Source organism: Saccopteryx leptura, chromosome 8, assembly GCF_036850995.1.
Source record: "Saccopteryx leptura isolate mSacLep1 chromosome 8, mSacLep1_pri_phased_curated, whole genome shotgun sequence".
Lineage (NCBI taxonomy): Eukaryota > Metazoa > Chordata > Mammalia > Chiroptera > Emballonuridae > Saccopteryx > Saccopteryx leptura.
In genome coordinates, this window is record NC_089510.1 from 2780613 (window position 1) to 2805226 (window position 24614).

Sequence of the window (24614 nt, forward strand, 5' to 3'; positions counted from 1 at the left end):
CGGCTCCTGCCCTAGCACCAAAGTGCCCCCTCTGGGCTGCGGTCACCTCATCAGCAAACCGAGGACAACCTCACAACCTGCTCCATGGGGTGTGGGTGAGAACCGTGTGGGTTGAGCTACAGGAAGTTCTTAGAACAAAACATGTAAATGTGGCTTAGATGTGTTAGCAGTCATATTATTACTGCCACACAGATCATGCACCCTATTATAAAGGAGAGGAGAAAAAAAGACAGTGTTTAAAAATAACAAAAGTGGAATGACACAATGTTTGTCTTCTACACACTGCAACATTGTCCAATCCTAAAATGTTCTATACACGGCAACATTGTCTAATCCCAAAATGTTCTATACACGGCAACACTGTCTAATCCTAAAATATTCTACACACTTCAACATTGTCTAATCCTAAAATGTTCTATACACGGCAACATTGTCTGATCCTAAAAATGTTCTTCTACACGCGGCGACATTGTCTGATCCTAAAATTGTTCATCTTCTACACGTGGCAACATTGTCTAATCCTAAAATTGTTCATCTGCTATACGCTGCAACATTGTCTAATCCTGAAATTGTTCATCTTCTACATGCAACAACCTTGTGTAATCCTAAAAATGTTCGTCTTCTACACACCTTTGTCCACCCTGAGCCCTGTAGTTCGGCCTGGCCCGTGTGAGCAGCCCCCCGGCCCCCCGAGGCTGGGAGCAGATGCCCACGTGTTCCCACGCCCTCAGGACCCTGCCAGCCTCCTGGCACCTGCCTCCTTGGTTCATTCTCTCCCCAGCGTCCCCAGCCTCAGGGTGGCTCTCCGCAGACACCTTTCCCCCAGCTGGCCCAGGGTGGGTGGCTCGGAGTTGGGGCTCCCAGTCCTGCAGCTATCTTGGGGTCAGGAGCCCAGGTGCCGGGCCTCCGGTCTCTCTCACTTGAGAGGGAACAGCGCTTCCTGGGACACACCCCTGCCGGTGGTGGTGGTGGTGCCCCGCATCAGGCCCCTCTATGCAAAGGCACAGGAAGCAAATGAGTTCAAAGCCCAAGCATACCCGTGCGTGCGGGGAGACTGGAGACGTGAGTCTGGCCCCGGGGAGGCCAGGGTGCAGGGCAGCAGAGAGAAATTCAGCGTGAACGGCGTCTGGCGCTTAACAGGCTTCAATAATTAATTCTTTCCATGGGGACATGGGAAGACTGAAGAATATCAATAGCTCCTGTCTTTCAAGTCTGACTAAATGATGCATCCCCCCCAGGAAAAGTGAGGAGGTCGGGTTCGTTCGTCGTGTGAACTCGGCGGGGAACACGCTCCGTGCCTTCTCCCCTTAGGCTAACGTTGGGTGTCCGAAGCCCGGAAATTAAAACAAGACTTGTGAACCTGTGTGAATTGTGATTGATCCGTTTTCCCACCAGAGGGCACAGCAACCATCACCACCACCACCACAAGGAGAAGCCAATGTCAACGAGCAGCGGCTGAGGTGTTATTTATCTATCGGCTGCGACTGTTTCATGTGGTTGATTTTGGAAAGAGGTTTCAGCTTCCTAGAGGGTGAGAGCTGCCCCTTGCTGCTTAACACCCACGTTGACAGAACCCGCACTCCCTTCTCTGCAGGACTGCAGTCTGCCTGAGGCAGAAACCCACAGATAATTGTACCGAAACGGCTTTTCACACCTGCTTACGGAAGCAGGTCTTTTCCTAAAGTCCCAGCTTCGCTTTCCAATAGTGCAGGAGGTTATAACTTTGCAGGGATCTTGGAATGTAATGACAATACCCCGCGGGGCATTTAGCCACTGCTAACATCTGGCTTCGACTCTGCAGGAGGGTTCCTGGTTACAAAGTGTGGCGCAGCGATATCCATTCATTGTATTGAATCTAGTTTATATGCAAATTCTTGGGACAATGAAGACGTGTATAATCCTTACTGTGTTCTAAATAAAATCTCTCATCCTCAAAATTTAAGTGTATGGTTTTTAAATCTTAAGCACCACAATTATTATTTTTTTCACTCATTTAATACTCTTTCCTTTTTTTAATCTCAAAATATGAGATTTATTTTTTCTGAATGCCAATAGTATGAAAGGGTTTTTTTTAAGTGAGGGCAGGGAAGGTACACAGATAGACTGCCGTAAGCGCCTCAACTTGGATCCACCTGAAAACCCCCATCTGGGGCCGATGCTCTGCCCATCTGGGGCCATGCTCACAACTGCGCTATTTTTAGCACCTGAGGCAGAGATTCCACCAAGCCATCTTCAGTGCCTGGGGCTGATGTGCTTGAATCAATAGAGCCATGGCTGTGGGAGGGAGGAGAGAGAGAGGGAGGAGGGAGCAGGAAGGGGGAGGAGCAGATGGTCGCCTCTCTTGTGTGCCTGGAACACAAACCCAGGACGTCCACATGCTGGCTTGATGCTCTACCACTGAGCCAACCAGTGAAGGCCTATGAAAAAATTTTAAACCATAAAATAACAAGCTAGTCATTATTTCTATCCTTCAAAGGGAATAGGTATTAAAGACCATTATTAACTATCTTCTCAAGGTTCGTGCCAAGGGTAGAATTTTGCTTTCACCCGTTCAAACCAATTTCTTTTTTAAGTGAGAGGAGAGGAGGAGATGGTGAGACTGCTTTCTGCAATGCACCTCAACCAGTATTCACCCTGCAACCCCCATTCGGGGCTGATGCTTGAATCAACCAAGCTATTGTCAGCAACTGAGGCCGATGCTCAAACCAATTGAGCCACTGGTTGTGAGAGGAAAAGATTGAGAGAAGGGGGAGAGGGAGGGGAAGAGAGGTAGATGGTCATTTCTCCTGTGTGCCCTGATCGGGCATTAAACCCTGGATATTGGGCTGATGCTCTATCCACTGAGCCAGCCGGTCAGGGCCTCAAACCAAATTTTGTTCAAGGTATTCACCCTCCCCCCCCCCCCCATTTTGTGCAGTTCTCAGCAGTGATGCCATGAACTTTCACAGCGGAGCTGGAGGCTAGTGAGAAAACATTACATCCAAACAGCAAGGTAGAGATAAAAACATAAACACATCATAGAGCCCAACTCTTCCAGTCTAAGGAACTAATGGCAATTATTTCTGAAAAGGGGACAGAAGGCAATATGACATTTAAAATAAAAGCTATTCCCCACGACTATAACTTCTCCTACACACATAGGTATTTTCATAAACTATCTATTGGAAGAAGGAAGACTAAAATTCAAAGTAATGAAAGAAAAAAGACACACAGGTATTATTAGATGTTAAAATTTTTAAATATCTGAGAGGATCTGTAAAGGGGGGGGAAGGTTTTGTTTCTAGATCAGAATTTTTTTTTAATCCTAAATCATGTTCTGAAGTAATCTTTTATTTCCCCTTTGACATGAAGGAATTTCACACCATCGTGGAAATGGGGCTTCAAACTGAGGAAAACCCATTCCTGTATATGTTTGTTATTTTAGGGAGAGGGCACATTTGAACACTTTCTTATTTTGTGTGTGTGTGTGACAGAAACAGGGAGAGACAGAGAGAGGAACAGACTGGGACAGACAGGAATGGAGAGAGATGAGAAGCATCAATCATCAGTTTTTCGTTGCGACATCTTAGTTGTTCATTGATTGCTTTCTCATATGTGCCTTGACCGTGGGGCCACAGCAGAGCGAGTGACCCCTTGCTCGAGCCAATGACCTTGGGCTCAAGCTGGTGAGCTTTTGCTCAAACCAGATGAGCCCGCGCTCAAGCTGGTGACCTCGGGGTCTCGAACCTGGGTCCTCCGCGTCCCAGTCCGACGCTCTATCCACTGCGCCACCACCTGGTCAGGTTTGAACACTTTCTATCCTAAGAATTTTGTGTATTTTAGGAGAGCTAAAATACATTCTCAATATAAAAAAAAAAAAATTGTCTTTCGGGGAAGCCAAGAACTTATCACACTCATTCAGGAGCTGAATATTTAGCTGGTAAAAGACATTAATTCTTTGGGGGGACCAAGGCAGCCATTCCAAGACTTTTCTGTCACCTCCTCCCTGGCCCTGTCTCTGGCTCTCAAACAATACCATCCCTGCGGTCCCTTCTGAGACTCAGTCCTAGAGGCCACCCTGGAAGACAGCCACTGGCACTTAGACACCAGTTTCAGCAGAGCCTCAGGCAGGGAGGAGCGGAGGTAACCCAGACTGCAGGAAGCCACCTCAACTGCTTCCTTCTCCTCCCTGACCCCAATAAAAGAAAATCTGAAGCAAAGTATATCTGAATCAGGATCATTTTTTTAATCAAAAATCTCCTTCTAGGAAAAAAAAATGCCATCCCTTAAAAACGCTTCAGTAACTTTCAGATGAACTTTAATGGAAATAAGATTTGTTCTGAGAAACTAGTCATCCACCAAGCAAAATTGAACCAATCTCTTTCAACCACAACCTAAAAAGTGACTTTCTAAACAGTTGTTTTTTTTTCTATTTGAAATGAGGATGTCTTTGAGTGAACGCTCCCCACCCCCAAGCACTGTTTCTCAAACTCTGTGGTGAAAGAGCATTGATTAATTAGTTAACTAGCAACATTATTATTTTCAAATTGTTGCCATGGAGATGTTTGAAAAAAATCCAATAAAAGTCCAACGCTGGGCCCTGGCTGGTTGGCTCAGTGGTAGAGCGTTGGCCTGGCATGCAGAAGTCCCGGGTTCGATTCCCGGCCAGGGCACACAGGAGAAGCGCCCATCTGCTTCTCCACCCCTCCCCCTCTCCTTCCTCTCTGTCTGTCTCTTCCCCTCCCGCAGCCGAGGCTCCACTGGAGCAAAGATGGCCCGGGCGCTGGGGATGGCTCCTCGGCCTCTGCCCCAGGCGCTAGAGTGGCTCTGGTCGCAACAGAAGTGACGCCCCGGAGGGGCAGAGAATCGCCCCCTGGTGGGCAGAGCGTCGCCCCTGGTGGGCGTGCCGGGTGGATCCCTGTCGGGCACATGCGGGAGTCTGTCTGACTGTCTTTCCCCGTTTCCGGCTTCAGAAAAATACAGAAAAAAAAAAAAAAGTCCAACGCTGGATAAATGTTTTTCTCATTATATACATATGAAATACAAGTCCAGATATTATTAAATTCAACAGGTACAATCTCTGTTGAATCCTTATGCATGTTCCTCAATGCTGATTCCCAGGTTCTGCATGGCCCCTCCCAGGCCAGCCGTACCCGGGTTACAGAGTGGTGTCCGGGTTATAGAGTGGTGTCCGGGTTACAGAGTGGTGCCCGGGTTACAGAGCGGTGTCCGAGTTACAGAGTGGCCCATGGCCGCAGAGAGCACTTTTCAGTAGGGTTTTGCTGGTGGCCTCTCTTTTGTGGCCAAGGTTGTGAGAAGCCTGAGATGTCCTCCTAACTACGTTGTTAGAAGGGTATTAACACTGCTCATAAATTATGTTACAAAGTATCTAATGAGCTCTGAGCACCTCAAGGGTTAAGGCAGGCCCCTTTACTTCTGTGGAACTTTCAAACAAAACCAAATCTAAAAAGTTCCATTACTATTCTTGGACGCTGAAAGTCCTCAATCTGGGAGGAATGCAACGGGACGAGGGCTCTTGGAACAATGTATCAATGCCTAGCTACGTTGCTTGTAAACTTGACCCATCTGGGAGGCAGGCGAAAAGAGAAAAAGGAAGATTAGAAATCATCTGGCAGCTATGTAAGAACACATTTTTAAAAAGTGCTGTCTTTTCCTCATTGAATATATGGAAAGTAGTTTAAAATTTAGAAGGTAAGAGAAAGAAAGAAAGAAAAACCTTTGGGGAGATTTCTGTATTAGTTTTCCAATAGGAAAACCATTCTTTTTCTTTTTTTTTTTTCACAAAAGTTATTTATTAGAAGTAGACAAGCTAAACCGCACATCCGTGGAAGTAATAGCTCAGGGAAGTCTGAGGAAAGATGATAGACTTCCGGCTCCCAGAAGTCACACTGGGCTGCACTGGATGCGTGAGCGCTGGGTGACCCGCACGCTCTGTGTGGTGGGTTTCCTCCACAGACCCCCTGAGCACCGCCCTCCAGACCTCCGTGCGCCCAGCACTGTTCCTGGCAAAGGACTCCTGTCAGCACGTGAGGTCACGTCTCCAGTCCCCTAAACCAAGGTGCTGCGCCCCTAAAACAGGCTGAGTGGGCTTCGAGAGCCTACAAGCCGGAGTCCTAGACTCAGAGAAGGGCGGCTCTCCAGCCGCCTCCCTGCAGGCGGCCACAGGAAACCTCGGCTCTGTTCTATGTGTTATCAAAGAAAAGGCTGATTTTCTAAAAAAAGGTTTTATTTCTTAATTTAAGAGAGAGAGAGAGAGAGAGAGAGAGAGAGAGAAGGGGGGGAGAGTGGGAAGCATCACCTCATAGTAGTTGCTTCTCCTGTGTGCCTTCACCGGGCAGCCTGGACTTCAGACCGGCGACCTTGGGGTTCCCGGTCGACGCTTCAGCCACTGCGCCACCCCAGGTCAGGCAGGGTTGGTTTTTTAACGTAGGTATTCCTTTTTCAATTAGCAGGTTTTTAATTTATTTTTTAAATAGTTTCAGGTTGACAGAAAGATGGAGGGCAAAGTACTCAGAACCTCAGTATGTGTCCCCACTAGACGCCCTCACGCCCACCCCGTAGTCACCCTTATTATACAACAACACTGACCCTGAGCTGCTACTGTGGAGTCCCCAAGTGTACAGTAAGAGTCTATTCTATAAATAAGAAGAGGTATACAATCATGTTTGCTAAACTTTTAACATTGAAGGAAAAAAAATAAAAATTGTTTTAATAAAGAAAATGGGGCCCTGGCCAGTTGGCTCAGCATAGAGCATTGGCCTGGCGTGCAGGAGTCGTGGGTTCGATTCTCGGCCAGGGCACACAGGAGAAGCGCCCATCTGCTTCTCCACCCTTTTCCCTCTCCTTCCTCTCTGTCTCTCTCTTCCCCTCCCGCAGCCAAGGCTCCATTGGAACAAAAGTTGGCCCGGGCACTGAGGATGGCTCCTTGGCCTCTGCCTCAGGCGCTAAGACGAGCTTGTTGCTAAGCAACAGAGCAACAGACCCAGATGGGCAGAGCATCGCCCCCTGGTGGGCATGCCAGGTGGATCCCTGTCGGGGTGCATGTGGGAGTCTGTTTCTCTGCCTCCCCACCTCTCATTTAATAACGAAAAAGAAAGAAAGAAAACGGGGGAGAATCTTACGAGAGACACAGACAGAGATTCTCAGGATGAGAAAACGCTTTCAGCGGGCGATGGAGGAGATGAATCAGCACAACGCAGGTGGAGGTGTGGCACTGGCTGGCACAAAGCTCCTGCGTGCTCAGTACAGGCAGGCGACCGCCACCGCTGTGCCCCGCACTTCTCACCGCGGGAGACCTTGTTGGAAGAGGGGGCTCCAGAGGCTGCGGCCAGACGGAGTGACCTACCCCACAAAGTCTGCGCAGAAGTTCCACAGATAAACCCAGCTGACATCAGGCCACACTCCTGGGGGAGCTGGACACTACCCTCACATTTCGGAGGGAGGAGAAACAACCAGCAGCCGCGGGACAAAGGGTCCAGATGTCCATGAAAATACAGAGCGCAGGCACCCAGTAGGATTGACCTTCAGGATCACACGTGCTCACTGACGTGCTCATCGAAGCTGCCGCAGTGATGTCACTATTCAGATGCCTGACTCACATCCCCTGATGGTTGAACTTTGCCCACGGAAACTTTTAGAGCCGCCTCTCCCGCAACGGGAATCGGTTAGGAAGGGTGACATACAGCAATCACACGGCGCAGAGCTGAAGTGAAGATTGACTTCTGCTTTCATTGGGGACCGACCATTTCATTTTAACTGCAGCAGAAGAATGGATTAAACTGAGGTGAGCACCTCCCATAAAACCCTTTGGCCAGAGCATTGGGCTTGTCTCACCGTGAGGGCTCTGGGAGCCTGACGGCAGGGTTCTGTGGACGGATGACCGTCTAACGGAAACACCCGTGCGGTACTTGACCCGGGCACGTGCTCAGATGCTGACGCGCCCTGCAAATCTTGTGGATGTAAATTATCTAAAACAAACCGGTTTAGTGTCACTGATGCCTGAATAATACGAGGTGAAATGTGAGGGAAAACAGTCACGCTTCCCACCGCTGGTCCTTCCTGAATCCTAGGTCTGTAACGCGCCCTCTGCACAGCCTGGGAGTCCCGGGTCTGTAACGCGCTCTCTGCACAGCCTGGGAGTCCCGGGTCTGTAACGCGCTCTCTGCACAACCTGGGAGTCCCGGGTCTGTAACGTGCCCTCTGCACAGCCTGGGAGTCCCGGGTCTGTAACGCGCTCTCTGCACAGCCTGGGAGTCCCGGGTCTGTAACGCGCTCTCTGCACAACCTGGGAGTCCCGGGTCTGTAACGTGCCCTCTGCACAGCCTGGGAGTCCCGGGTCTGTAATGCGCTCTCTGCACAACCTGGGAGTCCCGGGTCTGTAACGCGCTTGCTGCACAGCCTGGGAGTCCCGGGTCTGTAACGCGCTCCTCTCTGCACAGCCTGGGAGCCCCGGGTCTGTAACGTGCTCTCTGCACATCCTGGGAGCCCCGGGTCTGTAACGCGCTCTCTGCACAGCCTGGGAGCCCCCGGTCTGTAACGCGCTCTCTGCACAGCCTGGGAGTCCCGGGTCTGTAATGCGCTCCCTGCACAGCCTGGGAGTTCCGGGTCTGTAACGCGCTCCCTGCACAGCCTGGGAGTCCCGGGTCTGTAACGCGCTCCCTGCACAGCCTGGGAGTCCCGGGTCTGTAACGCGCCCTCTGCACAGCCTGGGAGTCTTGGGTCTGTAACGCACTCTCTGCACGGCCTGGGAGTCCCGGGTCTGTAACGCGCTCTCTGCACAGCTTGGGAGTCCCGGGTCTGTAACGCGCTCTCTGCACAGTTTGGGAGTCCCGGGTCTGTAACGCGCTCTCTGCACAGTTTGGGAGTCCCGGGTCTGTAACGCGCCCTCTGCACAGCCTGGGAGTCCCGGGTCTGTAACGTGCCGTCTGCACAGCTTGGGAGTCCCGGGTCTGTAACGCGCTCTCTGCACAGCCCGGGGGTCCCGGGTCTGTAACGCGCTCCCTGCACAGCCTGGGGGTCCCGGGTCTGTAACGCGCTCCCTGCACAGCCTGGGAGTCCCGGGTCTGTAACGTGCTCTCTGCACAGCCTGGGAGTTCCAGGTCTGTAACGCGCTCTCTGCACAGCCTGGGAGTCCCGGGTCTGTAACGCGCTCTCTGCATAGCTTGGGAGTCCCAGGTCTGTAACATGCTCTCTGCACAGTTTGGGAGTCCTGGGTCTGTAACGCGCTCTCTGCACAGCCTGGGAGTCCCGGGTCTGTAACGTGCTCCCTGCACAGCCTGCGAGTCCTAGGTCTGTAACGCGCTCTCTGCATAGCTTGGGAGTCCCGGGTCTGTAACATGCTCTCTGCACAGTTCGGGAGTCCCAGGTCTGTAATGCGGTCTCTGCACAGCCTGGGAGTCCCGGGTCTGTAACGCGCTCTCTGCACAGCCTGGGAGTCCCGGGTCTGTAACGCGCTCTCTGCACAACCTGGGAGTCCCGGGTCTGTAACGTGCCCTCTGCACAGCCTGGGAGTCCCGGGTCTGTAATGCGCTCTCTGCACAACCTGGGAGTCCCGGGTCTGTAACGCGCTTGCTGCACAGCCTGGGAGTCCCGGGTCTGTAACGCGCTCCTCTCTGCACAGCCTGGGAGCCCCGGGTCTGTAACGTGCTCTCTGCACAGCCTGGGAGCCCCGGGTCTGTAACGCGCTCTCTGCACAGCCTGGGAGCCCCGGGTCTGTAACGCGCTCCCTGCACAGCCTGGGAGTCCCGGGTCTGTAATGCGCTCCCTGCACAGCCTGGGAGTTCCGGGTCTGTAACGCGCTCCCTGCACAGCCTGGGAGTCCCGGGTCTGTAACGCGCTCCCTGCACAGCCTGGGAGTCCCGGGTCTGTAACGCGCCCTCTGCACAGCCTGGGAGTCCCGGGTCTGTAACGCACTCTCTGCACGGCCTGGGAGTCCCGGGTCTGTAACGCGCTCTCTGCACAGCTTGGGAGTCCCGGGTCTGTAACGCGCTCTCTGCACAGTTTGGGAGTCCCGGGTCTGTAACGCGCCCTCTGCACAGTTTGGGAGTCCCGGGTCTGTAACGCGCCCTCTGCACAGCCTGGGAGTCCCGGGTCTGTAACGTGCCGTCTGCACAGCTTGGGAGTCCCGGGTCTGTAACGCGCTCTCTGCACAGCCCGGGGGTCCCGGGTCTGTAACGCGCTCCCTGCACAGCCTGGGAGTCCCGGGTCTGTAACGCGCTCCCTGCACAGCCTGGGAGTCCCGGGTCTGTAACGTGCTCTCTGCACAGCCTGGGAGTTCCAGGTCTGTAACGCGCTCTCTGCACAGCCTGGGAGTCCCGGGTCTGTAACGCGCTCTCTGCATAGCTTGGGAGTCCCAGGTCTGTAACATGCTCTCTGCACAGTTTGGGAGTCCTGGGTCTGTAACGCGCTCTCTGCACAGCCTGGGAGTCCCGGGTCTGTAACGTGCTCCCTGCACAGCCTGCGAGTCCTAGGTCTGTAACGCGCTCTCTGCATAGCTTGGGAGTCCCGGGTCTGTAACATGCTCTCTGCACAGTTCGGGAGTCCCGGGTCTGTAATGCGGTCTCTGCACAGCCTGGGAGTCCCGGGTCTGTAACGTGCTCTCTGCACAGTTTGGGAGTGCCACAGGGTCAACGTCACCTGTTCACACGCAGGTGAGAATCCAGGAGTCTGGGCTGAGGCCCAAGGCTGCATTTCTGACAAGTGCCAGGTGTTGCTGCAGCGGCCGCAGGTCCAAGGACCCATTGAAACCTGCAAGGACGATGTGAGCTGACCGGCCCTGGAGTCGGCCACACCTTGGAAAAGTCACCTCAGCCATCGGAGCCTCGGACTTCTCAGGAAACAATGGAAGTGGCTACGGTTCCTGTTTGTCGTGACGATTCAGTGAGGTCACACAGCGCACAACGGTCAGCTCGAGGCCCAGGACATGGAACATGCACCATCACCACCCACACCAAGCTCGCGTTTGCTGTCACTGCTGTCCCTCTACCACCTCTCTGTCCAAGAGAGGACACGCCTTTCTCAAACGTTTTTCATTGATTTGGTGGTCCACCTGGCCACATAGTTATCATGGACTCTCCCCAAAAGTGAGGGCCTCAGAGCCAAGGGGTTAAGTTTATGGAGAGAAGAGACAAGGACGGAATAGGCTGGACAGTGCATGAGATCCAGGCCGTGACCGAGCTGACGGTTCCTCCCAGAGAGAGTTTGTGGTGGGAGACAGAAGACTCCCCGCCCACCGCGAGGGCCTCTGCGTCTCTCCCGTGCTCCGTGGCCACACCCTGTGAGGTCCAGCTCCCCGCCCACCGCGAGGGCCTCTGCGTCTCTCCCGTGCTCCGTGGCCACACCCTGTGAGGTCCAGCTCCCTGCCCACCGCGAGGGCCTCTGTCTCCTCCCCCTGCTCCGCGGCCACACCCTGTGAGGTCCAGCTCCGCCCACCGCGAGGGCCTCTGTCTCCCCCCCTGCTCCGCGGCCACACCCTGTGAGGTCCAGCTCCCGGCCCACCGCGAGGGCCTCTGTCTCCTCCCCCTGCTCCGTGGCCACACCCTGTGAGGTCCAGCTCCCGGCCCACCGCGAGGGCCTCTGTCTCCCCCCCTGCTCCGTGGCCACACCCTGTGAGGTCCAGCTCCCTGCCCACCGCGAGGGCCTCTGTCTCCCCCCCTGCTCTATGGCCACACCCTGTGAGGTCCAGCTCTGCCCACCGCGAGGGCCTCTGTCTCTCCCCCTGCTCTGTGGCCACACCCTGTGAGGTCCAGCTCTGCCCACCGCGAGGGCCTCTGTCTCTCCCTTCCCTGCTCTGTGGCCACACCCTGTGAGGTCCAGCTCCGCCCACCGCGAGGGCCTCTGCGTCCCCCCCCCCTGCTCCGCGGCCACACCCTGTGAGGTCCAGCTCCGCCCACCGCGAGGGCCTCTGCGTCCCCCCCCCCTGCTCCACGGCCACACCCTGTGAGGTCCAGCTCTCCGCCCACCGCGAGGGCCTCTGTCTCCCCCCCTGCTCCGTGGCCACACCCTGTGAGGTCCAGCTCCCCGCCCACCGCGAGGGCCTCTGTCTCCTCCCCCTGCTCCGCGGCCACACCCTGTGAGATCCAGCTCCCAGCCTGCTGTCGGATCCCACCAGGGGGTCTCTGAGATTAAACCACCACCATCAGCTCCTAACGGCTCACTTTTCTTACTGGAGTCATAGTGACCTTTCTAAACATGCATGTCCCCCATTCAGCACCTCGTAGGCTGCAGAGTGACGTCCATCCTCCAGAAGAAGGTCTCACTCAGGTCCCTGGACTGAATGCCTGCCCCCTCCCATCCTTACGTCCAGCTGCTGCTTCCTGTCCGCGCGCCGGCCACCACACACAAAGGCGGTGCGGACGCTCCATCTTGCAGCGTCCCCCACCCCCACCCACATGCTCCCCTCTCTGCCTGGAGTGACTTCTCTCCAGGTCCCCAAGCCTCACCAAATGTAACCCTAGCTAAGAACAGAGCAACAGCAATTCATGCACCAGAGCCAAGGGCACGGAGGCCTGGAGGTCCCCGGGGCAGCGGGCCACCGTGACACCTCAGGGCAGAGCGAGAGCCCCCGGGGTCCCCTGACTCCCTGGCCTCAGGGGCGCGGCCAGGCAGGACCTCTGTGCTGTGCTTATGAAGGCTCACGACAGGGACATTCACATTCCTGTGGCATGGTGTTGTCCCGGAGGACAGCTGTGATTGGCTCCAGCCACCCGCAACCATGAACATGAGCGGTAGGAAATGAATGGATTGTAATACACGAGAATGTTTTATATTTTTAACGTTTTTTTTATTAAAGATTTGTCTGCGAGCCAGATGCAGCCATCAAAAGAGCCACATCTAGCTCACGAGCCATAGGTTCCTGACCCCTGATATAAAGTATCATTTAGGACAATGGTAGTCAACCAGGTCCCTACTGCCCACTAGGGGGCGTTCTAGCTTTCATGGTGGGTGGTAGCAGAGCAACCAAAGTATAAATAAAAAGACAGATTTAACTACAGTATGTTGTTTTATAAAGATTTATTCTGCCAAACTTAGCGAAAATCTGACATAAAGTACTTGGTAAGTAATTATTACATGCTTTAACTTGCTGTAACTCTGCTTTATAAATTTTATAAAGTAAAGTGACTTCCCTACTGTATAAATCACCATGACTGTGGAACCGGTGGGTGGTTAGAAAATTTTATTACTAACAGAGATACAGAAGTGGGCGGCGGGTATAAAAAGGTTGACCACCCCTGAGTTAGAAGGAGTATTGGTTCTGCAGGGAGACCTGCTCATGACTTACGGGGTTGCCTCCGGCAAAGCCTTAACCTCAGTGCCCGGGTTTGCCAAAGAACGCTAAAAATAGCACCTGTCTCTGAGGGCGGGCATCGTGAGAACAAAGTGAGACCATGTGCATACAAAACACTGGTCCCGGGGCACGGGGAGGGGGTGTGTGTGTAGAAAATGAGTAAGTTTTAAAATTGTTTTCATCATTTCCATCTATGTCCCTTTCTCCAAATAATGTGAGTAATCAGAGAATTTTTTTTTAATTCCTCATTAACAAAAATTTTTTTAAATATCATTTTCACAGCACAACCAACAGTTCAAATGCCATAGAAATGTTTATCTGAGGCCTATGTACTCTTGTTGATCAATGTCACCCTATTACATTTAATTTCTAAATAATATATATCATTTTGATTATTTTTTTAAAAGGAAGCATTTTATCTATAACATTTATTTATTTATTTATTTATTTATTTATTTATTTATTTATTTTAGGGGGGGACAAACAGGGACAGACAGGGAAGGAGAGAGATGAGAAGTATCAACTCGTGGTTGTGGCACCTTAGTTGTTCATTGATTGCTTTCTCGTCTGTGCCTTGACGGGGGGGGGGGGAGCTCCAGCTGACCAAGTAACCCCTTGCTCTCTGTCTGACCTGGGAGAGCTGAAACGCAACAAGTAGAGACCTTGGGCTTCAAGCCAGTGACCTTTGCTCAAACCAGTGATCATGGGGTCATGTTTATGATCTCATGTTCAAACCAGCAACCATGCGCTCAAGCCGGCGACCCCACATTCAAGACGGATGAGCCTGCACTCAAGCCGGTGACCTCAGGGTTTTGAAACTGAGTCCTCAGCATCCCAGGCTGACACTCGACCCACTGTGTGACCACCTGGTCAGGTGATCACTAATTAGTTCTTAGGACAAACTGCATGTGCTGACAGTGAGCGTCACACTCAGCGGTGCTGATACAAGCCTGTGGCACAAAAAGGTGGAACACTGTCAAAGACAAAGGAATAGTTCTCAGTGATGGAGGAGACGACTAGAGAACTATTTCAAATACATGGGTTTTATTCAAGACAAAGACGTATTTAAGATCTTGCATAAGTGGGAAATTGGAGGAGAGGACTGAAACAAAGTGACTGACTTGTCTAAGAACAGTCCATACTTAAAAGTGGTTAACAGTTTCTTTGATTTTATGGTCAGAGAGGACGCTGTTAAGCTTTCCCATGTAACATAAAAGGTGGTTTACACCCGCTCTGTGAAATGATACAAAGTTACCATATTTTTCCGCTTAAGATGCATTTTCTTTTCCCCAATAGTGGAGGGGAAAATTCTCGCGTGTATTATGGAGGGAATGTTCATTTTTTTTTTTTTTTTTGGCTGCTGCGGGTTCCCGGACAACTAGAAGAGTATTTGAACATTAAAGTCTCTTCTCATTTGTTAATAACAGTGCTGATGGTTGTTAATACTGCTGTTGAGTTTACATTGTTGAAATATTATTGTGATATATTTTATTAAATATTGTAACACACCATTTGGTTCAGAATTTTTTTTTTCTTATTTTCCTCCTTAAAACCCTAGGTGCATCTTATGGAGCAAAAAATACGGTAACAGAGCCCCGCATTGAAACCCACCCGTAGTCGGAACCTGGCCGTCCTCCCCCTGCGGAAGGCCAGGGCTCCCGAGCGGAGCTCCATTCTCGGTTCAGAAGCCCTCTGCTCGCCTTCCCGTCCTCACAGCCCCCGACCCGGGCTTCCCGGCTGTCTGTCAGCAGGCTCTCTAGACTGTCACCTCCCACACTCTCTGCCACGGCCCTCAGAAACCTGACCTCCCACTGGGACCCTTGCACAAGCTTCCCCACACACCCACCAGGGCTGAGGCACTCGAGGGCACTAACTCCCTCATCCGCCCACGTCCCGGGACCACCCAGATTCCACCTGCTCCGTGAGCTTGTCCTCAGAGCCCCGTCTCCCTGACGGCCCCACATCCCTCTTCCTGCCCCGTTCACTCGGGGGGGACATCAGGGTGTATCTGCCGACGCCCTTGCCTCCCTGCTTCTCAAAAAGGGCACCTCCTTTTGGGAGGCTTTTTCAAATAAACATTTCTCCTGTTTGTGAGAACTCCGACCGGGCTAATGAAGAAACGGCTGGCCCTTCAGTACATGCTGACTGATCTATACCATGTTAGTTTAATTCATGATGTGTTATTTCTAAGTGCCCATAAACAAACAGAAGTGAACACATTTCGGGGCATTAAAGGGTTATGACTCTGGAGCCAAACTATGTAATGAGCAATACTAGGTCTGTTACTTCCCATGATGCTCTTCTCTCTCTCAAATCCTCAGCCGGTAAAGACGGGCAATGATAACATCTACCTAACAGGATGATTCTGAGGGTTAAATGAAATCATCCAGGGAATGAATGCACTTTTTGAAGAGGCACAGGACGTATCCACAGCAGGCACTCCATACCTGTGCGTTGTGTTGTTTTTCTTAGCATTCGTTTATCAGAAAAACGTCGCCGGTCATTTCTTAAGGTCCGAGTGTGAGTTTCAGTGACTCCTACCACGGGGGTCACGGTTACGGAAGTGTCGGTTTGGTCTGAATTGAAAGTCTGGGTCTTCCCTGCAGGAGTTCCGAAACTGTGTTTGGAGGTCACAGCATAAGAATATGCCCTTGCTTCTCGTCCTGCGGGACCCGGGTCCTAGACTGGCCGTTGCCTTTCCCCTAATTCTGCCGTGGGGTAACTGCACGGTCACCCAGCACCCCCTAGGGTGGACCCGATGGCCACGCCACTTCCTGTCGCGTTTCACCCCTCCCGGGTCAGACAGACGCGGACCCCCTCCCTCTGCCGCTGACCTCGACTTCCAGACACATGCCCTGTGTTCTCCTTCGTGTTTCTTGGGCCCAATACGCCCCAGTCTCTGTGGGCAGGTCCCCTCCTCACGCCACACACTGGCCCTGGGTGACCCCATTTTCTCTCAGGATGTCCACCGGTGGGTGAGACCACACCCACCCTTACCGCCCCTGCCCGGGCCAGGCGGTCACCTCTTCGAGCCTTGCCCACGGAAACCGCCTCCTCAGCGGTGCCTGGCTGCCATCTTTGCCCCTACATTGAAATTCCTCCTCCACAGGGTCACCAGACCACCTTCCTCACATGGAGCTCTGACCTCCTCACCCTCCGCGGGACTTCTGAGGGGCTCCCTCTGTGTTTAAACTCTCAATCAGTGGCTCACAGTAAGAAAGAACCCTATGGATTTCTGTTGCTCAGGTTACGCTCAGCGCAAACAAATAACACGGTTCTGAAAGCCGTTCCGATCTCTTTCCGATATAAGTTATTGATTGCAGCCTTACCATCAATTAGAAGAGGTGCTCTATTCCAGTAAACGGTATATTACCAGATCTCTTGAACAGAAATTTTTTTAGAACAATTCAGTGATGTCTCTCTCTCTCTCTCTCACACACACACACACACACACACACACACACACTATACATTGTTGGACTTTTAAATAATGAATTTATAGGTTTTTTGTGATAGTCCAAGCATATTATATAATGCACCTCCTTAAACATACTGAAAATCAGTTCTGCAAAGGAAACAGGGAAACAGTGAAAATTGATTACTGCGTAAGCGCAGCATTGCCCACAGGGTTGGAACCTGGGTCCATCGTGAATTTCAGCTCCTCACATTCCAGAACCGTGAAGCTGCAGTTTGTCTGCTACAAACTGGTGATCACTGGTGGACAGTCCGCCCTCTCAGAGCCTTCCGCCAAACCCTGTAGAGACGACGTGTAGGGAGGTGCAGGCATTCGAGAGAAGTGGCTTCTGGAAGAAGGGGTGACGGGTCTGGAGCTGAAGTTCCGATTGCTGCCCTGGCCGTGCGACTGGTGATTAAGGCGACGAGTCAGCCTCTCGAGATGTTGCTCCCTCCCCTTCAGAACGAGGGGCTGTCCTCACACAGATGTCTAGGGCCCGGCAGCTTTGACGTTTGAACATTTAGCTACAGTGTACCCGCAGAACGGAAACCCCTCCTCTGAGCACGCTCGAGAAAGGACCGAACCCCAGTACCTCTCAAGTGGCACAAGGTATAAAAACCACTCAGGGGTCCAGAGCTGACAAGGCCCCCTGTCAAGAGTTAAGATCTTTAGCTTCCTCTCTGCTTACACCTTGCTGGACATTTCCTTTTCTTTTCATGTTTTCCAAGTGAGAGGAAGGGAGGCAGAGACAGATTCCCACATGCACCCCGACCAGGACCCACCCAGCAAACCCATTTGGGGTCAATGCTCTGCCCGTCTGGGGCCATGCTTGCAACCAAGCTACTTTTAGCACCTGAGGCAAAGGTTCCATAGAGCCACCCTCAGTGCGCGGGGCCAATGCCTTTGAACCAGTTGAGCCATGACAGTGGGAGGGAAACAGAGGGTGGGGGAGGGGTAGAGAAACGGATGGTCGCTTCTCCTTTGTGCCCTGACCAGGAATCGAACCCTGGACTTCTACATGCCAGGCTGACGCTTTACCATGGAGCCAACCAGCCAGGGCTGGACATTTTCATAGAATAGAGTCTGATCTGTTCTAAGCTTGAATCAATACAAATTGAACAGGGAATTCAGCCAACCCCACGGACCGCCGTTTTCAGAGACGAGCCGTGATAAACCCTCAGCCTTCCGGCGACACGCACCAGCGACTCCTGAGGGAAGGCTGGGTGGGGGACTATGGTGTGCTTTTGGCTTCAGCCTGTTGTGTCAGGGGTAACAGTTCACAGTCGTGCGCAGTACCGTTCACGGGCAGACAAGACAGCCACACCGTCACAGCCCCAGCGGCGGGGTGTCCTCTCTGCCATGGAGACTGACCACACTGGACAGAACGTCCTCTCTGCCGAGGAGACTGACCACGCTGGACAGAACGTCCTCTCTGCCGAGGAGACTGACCACACTGGACAGAACGTCCCCTCTGCCGAGGAGACTGACCACGCTGGACAGAACGTCCTCTCTGCCGAGGAGACTGACCACACTGGACAGAATGTCCTCTCTGCCGAGGAGACTGACCACGCTGGACAGAACGTCCCCTCTGCCGAGGAGACTGACCACGCTGGACAGAACGTCCTCTCTGCCGAGGAGACTGACCACGCTGGGCAGAATGTCCTCTCTGCCGAGGAGACTGACCACGCTGGACAGAACGTCCTCTCTGCCGAGGAGACTGACCACGCTGGGCAGAACGTCCTCCCTGCCGAGGAGACTGACCACGCTGGACAGAACGTCCTCCCTGCCGAGGAGACTGACCACGCTGGACAGAACGTCCTCCCTGCCGTGGAGACTGAGCACGCTGGACAGAACGTCCTCCCTGCCGTGGAGACTGACCACGCTGTACAGAACGTCCTCCCTGCCGAGGAGACTGACCACGCTGGACAGAACGTCCTCTCTGCCGTGGAGACTGACCACGCTGGACAGAATGTCCTCCCTGCCGAGGAGACTGACCACGCTGGACAGAATGTCCTCTCTGCCGTGGAGACTGACCACGCTGGACAGAACGTCCTCCCTGCCGTGGAGACTGACCACGCTGTACAGAACGTCCTCCCTGCCGAGGAGACTGACCACGCTGGACAGAACGTCCTCCCTGCCGTGGAGACTGACCACGCTGGACAGAATGTCCTCCCTGCCGAGGAGACTGACCACGCTGGACAGAATGTCCTCTCTGCCGAGGAGACTGACCACACTGGACAGAATGTCCTCCCTGCCGTGGAGACTGACCACGCTGGACAGAATGTCCTCCCTGCCGAGGAGACTGACCACGCTGGACAGAACGTCCTCCCTGCCGTGGAGACTGACCACGCTGGACAGAATGTCCTCCCTGCCGAGGAGACTGACCACGCTGGACAGAACGTCCTCTCTGCCGTGGAGACTGACCACGCTGGACAGAATGTCCTCCCTGCCGTGGAGACTGACCACGCTGGACAGAACGTCCTCCCTGCCGTGGAGACTGACCACGCTGGGCAGAACGTCCTCCCTGCTGAGGAGACTGACCACGCTGGACAGAACGTCCTCTCTGCCGAGGAGACTGACCACGCTGGACAGAATGTCCTCTCTGCCGAGGAGACTGACCACGCTGGACAGAACGGCCTCCCTGCCGAGGAGACTGACCACGCTGGACAGAACGTCCTCCCTGCCGAGGAGACTGACCACGCTGGACAGAACGTCCTCTCTGCCGAGGAGACTGACCACACTGGGCAGAACGTCCCCCCTGCCGTGAAGACTGACCACACTGGACAGAACGTCCCCCCTGCCGAGGAGACTGACCACGCTGGGCAGAATGTCCTCTCTGCCGTGGAGACTGACCACGCTGGACAGAACATCCTCTCTGCCGTGGAGACTGACCACGCTGGACAGAACGTCCTCTCTGCCGTGGAGACTGACCACGCTGGACAGAACGTCCTCCCTGCCGAGGAGACTGACCATGCTGGACAGAATGTCCTCCCTGCCGAGGAGACTGACCACGCTGGACAGAATGTCCTCTCTGCCGTGGAGACTGACCACGCTGGACAGAATGTCCTCCCTGCCGAGGAGACTGACCACGCTGGACAGAACGTCCTCCCTGCCGAGGAGACTGACCACGCTGGACAGAACGTCCTCTCTGCCGTGGAGACTGACCACGCTGGACAGAACGTCCTCTCTGCCGAGGAGACTGACCACGCTGGACAGAACGTCCTCTCTGCCGTGGAGACTGACCACGCTGGACAGAACGTCCTCCCTGCCGAGGAGACTGACCACGCTGGACAGAATGTCCTCTCTGCCGTGGAGACTGACCACGCTGGACAGAACGTCCCCCCTGCCGTGGAGACTGACCACGCTGGACAGAACGTCCTCTCTGCCGAGGAGACTGACCACGCTGGACAGAACGTCCTCTCTGCCGAGGAGACTGACCACGCTGGACAGAACGTCCTCTCTGCCGAGGAGACTGACCACGCTGGACAGAACGTCCTCTCTGCCGAGGAGACTGACCACGCTGGGCAGAACGTCCTCCCTGCCGAGGAGACTGACCACGCTGGACAGAACGTCCTCTCTGCCGAGGAGACTGACCACGCTGGACAGAACGTCCTCTCTGCCGAGGAGACTGACCACGCTGGACAGAATGTCCTCTCTGCCGTGGAGACTGACCACGCTGGACAGAACGTCCCCCCTGCCGTGGAGACTGACCACGCTGGACAGAATGTCCTCTCTGCCGTGGAGACTGACCACGCTGGACAGAATGTCCTCCCTGCCGAGGAGACTGACCACGCTGGACAGAACGTCCTCCCTGCCGTGGAGACTGACCACGCTGGACAGAACGTCCTCCCTGCCGTGGAGACTGAGCACGCTGGACAGAACGTCCTCCCTGCCGTGGAGACTGACCACGCTGGACAGAACGTCCTCCCTGCCGAGGAGACTGACCACGCTGGACAGAACGTCCTCCCTGCCGTGGAGACTGACCACGCTGGACAGAATGTCCTCCCTGCCGAGGAGACTGACCACGCTGGACAGAATGTCCTCTCTGCCGAGGAGACTGACCACGCTGGACAGAATGTCCTCCCTGCCGTGGAGACTGACCACGCTGGACAGAATGTCCTCCCTGCCGAGGAGACTGACCACGCTGGACAGAACGTCCTCCCTGCCGTGGAGACTGACCACGCTGGACAGAATGTCCTCCCTGCCGAGGAGACTGACCACGCTGGACAGAACGTCCTCTCTGCCGTGGAGACTGACCACGCTGGACAGAATGTCCTCCCTGCCGTGGAGACTGACCACGCTGGACAGAACGTCCTCCCTGCCGTGGAGACTGACCACGCTGGGCAGAACGTCCTCCCTGCTGAGGAGACTGACCACGCTGGACAGAACGTCCTCTCTGCCGAGGAGACTGACCACGCTGGACAGAACGTCCTCCCTGCCGAGGAGACTGACCACGCTGGACAGAACGTCCTCTCTGCTGAGGAGACTGACCACGCTGGACAGAACGTCCTCCCTGCTGTGGAGACTGACCACGCTGGACAGAACGTCCTCTCTGCTGAGGAGACTGACCACGCTGGACAGAACGTCCTCCCTGCCGAGGAGACTGACCACGCTGGACAGAACGTCCTCCCTGCCGAGGAGACTGACCACGCTGGCCAGAACGATAAGTGACCTTGGGTGGGTCACCCGTTTCCTCCCACCTTTGCTTGCTGATGAGCCGGAAGCCCGAGTCTGTCCAGCTAGACCTGGGGGTTCCTAGCAGCCTGACCAGTAACACGAACGAGGAAGGAACCAGCCTGCGTTCTAAGCGGATCCAGAAACGCCACCCCCGCCTTGAAGACCCCCGACGTGTCTGTAGAGATCTGTCTCCGAGTGCTCTATCGCGAACTTCCCCTCAGAAAGAAAACCTTTGCCAGGTAGGGACGGTTATACCCCCCCTTCCGATACAGATACAGCTAGGGCCCCCCGGAAAAAAAAAACAAACAGAGGGCAGAAGAACCCAGTGAGCTGCTCTGTGGCATCGGAGCCAGAAATGAACGCGGCAGGCTTCCCTACTTCAAGCCGAGCTACCCACCTCCCTGTGGGAGCTCCAGGGACGCGCCGAGGAAACCAGCCACCGAAACACGGCGGTGTGCGTTGCTTGGCAACCTCGTGCCCGTCGGAGGCTCGCGAGCCGTGCGTGGAACCGAATCAGAACGGCGCGGAACCACGTGAGCAGCGCAGCGGACGGTCCTGGTGCGCGAGCAGCGCCGGACGCGCGAGGTTCCGGCAGAGCCGCCAGCCCACCCGCCCCGCCCCGCGGAACCCGGCTCCGAGCCCCACTTACCCGATGACGACGCAGGAGATGGCCGTGCCCAGGAAGGCGTATGTCAAAATCGATCCCAAGTTTTGAAAAAAGTGTCTCTGTGGAGAAAGATAATATATATATACACATGTTTTCAGTGTGGTACATCAGCGTTTTTTCTTCGTGTAACAGGAAATTAAAATAATCCGTGCATTCCACAGCCCACCCCTCCCCTCCCTGGAAAGAACAGATTTCTCAGAGAAGCAGGGGAGAGCCCGTGGAAGGAACAGAGCATTGATGAAGGATACTCTACAGGCCTGGTGAGATCCCAGAGAAAGGGCAGGGGCTCAGGCCACGGCCAGCCGGCGTGTTTAAGGAGTTTACTGTCACTGGAACCCCTGAGCACTTTAAAAATGCCATTGTAGCCCTGGCTGGTGGCTCAGTGGATAGAGTGTTAGCCCAGCATATGGGTGTTCCGGGTTTGATCCCCAGTCAGGGCACACAGGAGAAGCGGCCATCTGCTTCTCTTCTCCTCCCTCTCCCTCTTCCTCTCCTGCAGCCAGTGGCTCAGTTGGTCTGAGTGTGGCCCCCGTGCGCTGAGGATAGCTCATTGGAACACACAGCCTCAGGTGCTAAAAATAGCTTGGTACTTGAGCATCGGCCGCAGACAGGATTGACAGGTGGATCCTGGTCAGGGCACAGGTGGGAGTCTGCCTCACCATCTCCCCTCCTCTCACCTATGAAAAACCCCCATAAAACCCACGCCATTCTAAAAGATTCACGTTACCTTTGACTTGTGTCAGTGCATCTCTGACTCACACTGCTTCTGCATGTCATGACAGAACTGTAATGACCTACAACCGTCTCGGCTAAAGACTCACACACAGCGACACCTGGTGTTGGGGCCAGGGGACTGGGGGCGGGAAGAGTGACCTGAAGGAATCCGACCAGACAGACCCTCTCAGACGCTCGCTTGGGAAACCCCGTTCCAGCTCCAGCTCTGGACGTGGGGCCCCAGGGGCTGGAACTGATGACAAGAAGGGGTCTGGGACACACCCGAGGGCCAGATCTGTGCAGACCAGGCCGCCTGGCGCCCGGCGGGGAGCAGGAATCTGGGGGAGGGGGTGGTGTGGGCAGCCTCATGGCCTCCGTCTCCCACAGCTCAGAGAGGCCAGCATCTCGCTCGCTGCAGAGGGGGCGCTAGCTTGCCCTGCAGCTGCCACCGATCACTCGTCTAGGGGACGTGCATGGTCAGCCTGTCCCCGACTGAGGGCGACACGTGCACTGGACCTGTGAATGGGACGTCTCTCTGGGAGCCCCGCCCGCTGAGCGCTGGGAAAGTGCCCTGAGACCCTGCCCGGTGGAAACGCCCCGTGTGAGGGAACAGCCGACCGTCCCGGATAACGCTGGCCACAGAGATACAACGCAACCCTCAGGTCAGTGGCAGTGTGCTAGTAGCCACAAATGAAGTATTTCTCTTTAACTCTTTTAAATTATTTTTATTAGTTATTTTTCTGAAGTGAGAAGCAGGGAGGCAGAGAGACAGACTCCCGCATGCTCCCAACCGGGATCCACTCGGCACGCCCACCAGGGGGCGATGCTCTGCCCATCTTGGGGCGTCGCTCTGCTGCAACCAGAGCCATTCTAGCACCTGAGGTGGAGGTCATGGAGCCATCCCCAGCGCCCGGGGCCAACTTTGCTCCAATGGAGCCTTGGCTGTGGGAGGGGAAGAGAGAGACAGAGAGGAAGGAGAGGGGGAGGGGTGGAGAAGCAGATGGGTGCTTCTCCTGTGTGCCTTGACCAGGATCGAACCCAGGACTTTCACACGCCAGGCCAACGCTCTACCCCTGAGCTAACCAGCCAGGGCTTGAAGTAAGTTTTTTTCAAAAAGCGAAATAAGTCTGACAATATATAATCATCAACCCCTCCCCTCTCACCCAAACATGGCCGTTTCTACATGAAGTCACCAGACGTCGTTGAGTCAGTCCGCCCCCTCCCTGCACAGTAGGTCTGGGACGACCATGCGTGTGTTACACAGATGGCCCCCTGCGCTCAGACCAGCCCATTGCCAGCGCTGGACCGTGGCGTGGGTGGGGCGCGTGGCTGGTGTACGGGCCAGAGGCGGTTTAGAAGACTTGCAGGCGTGTCCAATTTCTGTCTGTCTCACACCCTCTGAGACGGTAACAGTCTCACCAAACGGGCAGCCCCAGGGAATCCCTGCTGTGTTCTCCTCGCCCCCGCAGGACAGGTAGACATCTGCGCTCGGAGATGAGACCAGAACGCCGTGAGCGCCCCGCCCTTACCTTCTTCAGGCTGTACCCTGCGTGGAATATGATCGGCGGCAGCAGCACATTGAAGAAGATCTCGGGATCGAACGTCATCTGCAGGAAACACACATGTGCCGTGAGGAAGAGGCCGCTCTGGGCCACGAAAGACGTGTTGCAAAAATACAGGTCCCTCAAAACAAATTAAGCACAGAGCTACCCTATGAGCCAGCTGTCCCTCTACTGGTGTCTCCTCACAAAGCTCAGAAACTTGGATACAAAGACACACGCACCCCCATGTTCTCCGCAGCATTATTCACAGTGGCC

At 54.5% G+C, this 24614-nt stretch overlaps 1 protein-coding gene across 1 annotated transcript in view; it reads right to left on the reverse strand.

Annotated features, from left to right (window-relative positions):
- SLC9A9 (solute carrier family 9 member A9) overlaps positions 1 to 24614 on the reverse strand; it is a 498743-nt gene that overhangs the window by 433215 nt on the left and 40914 nt on the right. The window contains exons 3-4 of the mRNA XM_066347824.1: positions 24327 to 24404; positions 22066 to 22142 (exon numbers count right to left, since the gene is read on the reverse strand). Coding sequence (XP_066203921.1) covers positions 22066 to 22142; positions 24327 to 24404 — 155 coding nt within the window. The remainder of the gene's footprint in view (positions 1 to 22065; positions 22143 to 24326; positions 24405 to 24614) is intronic.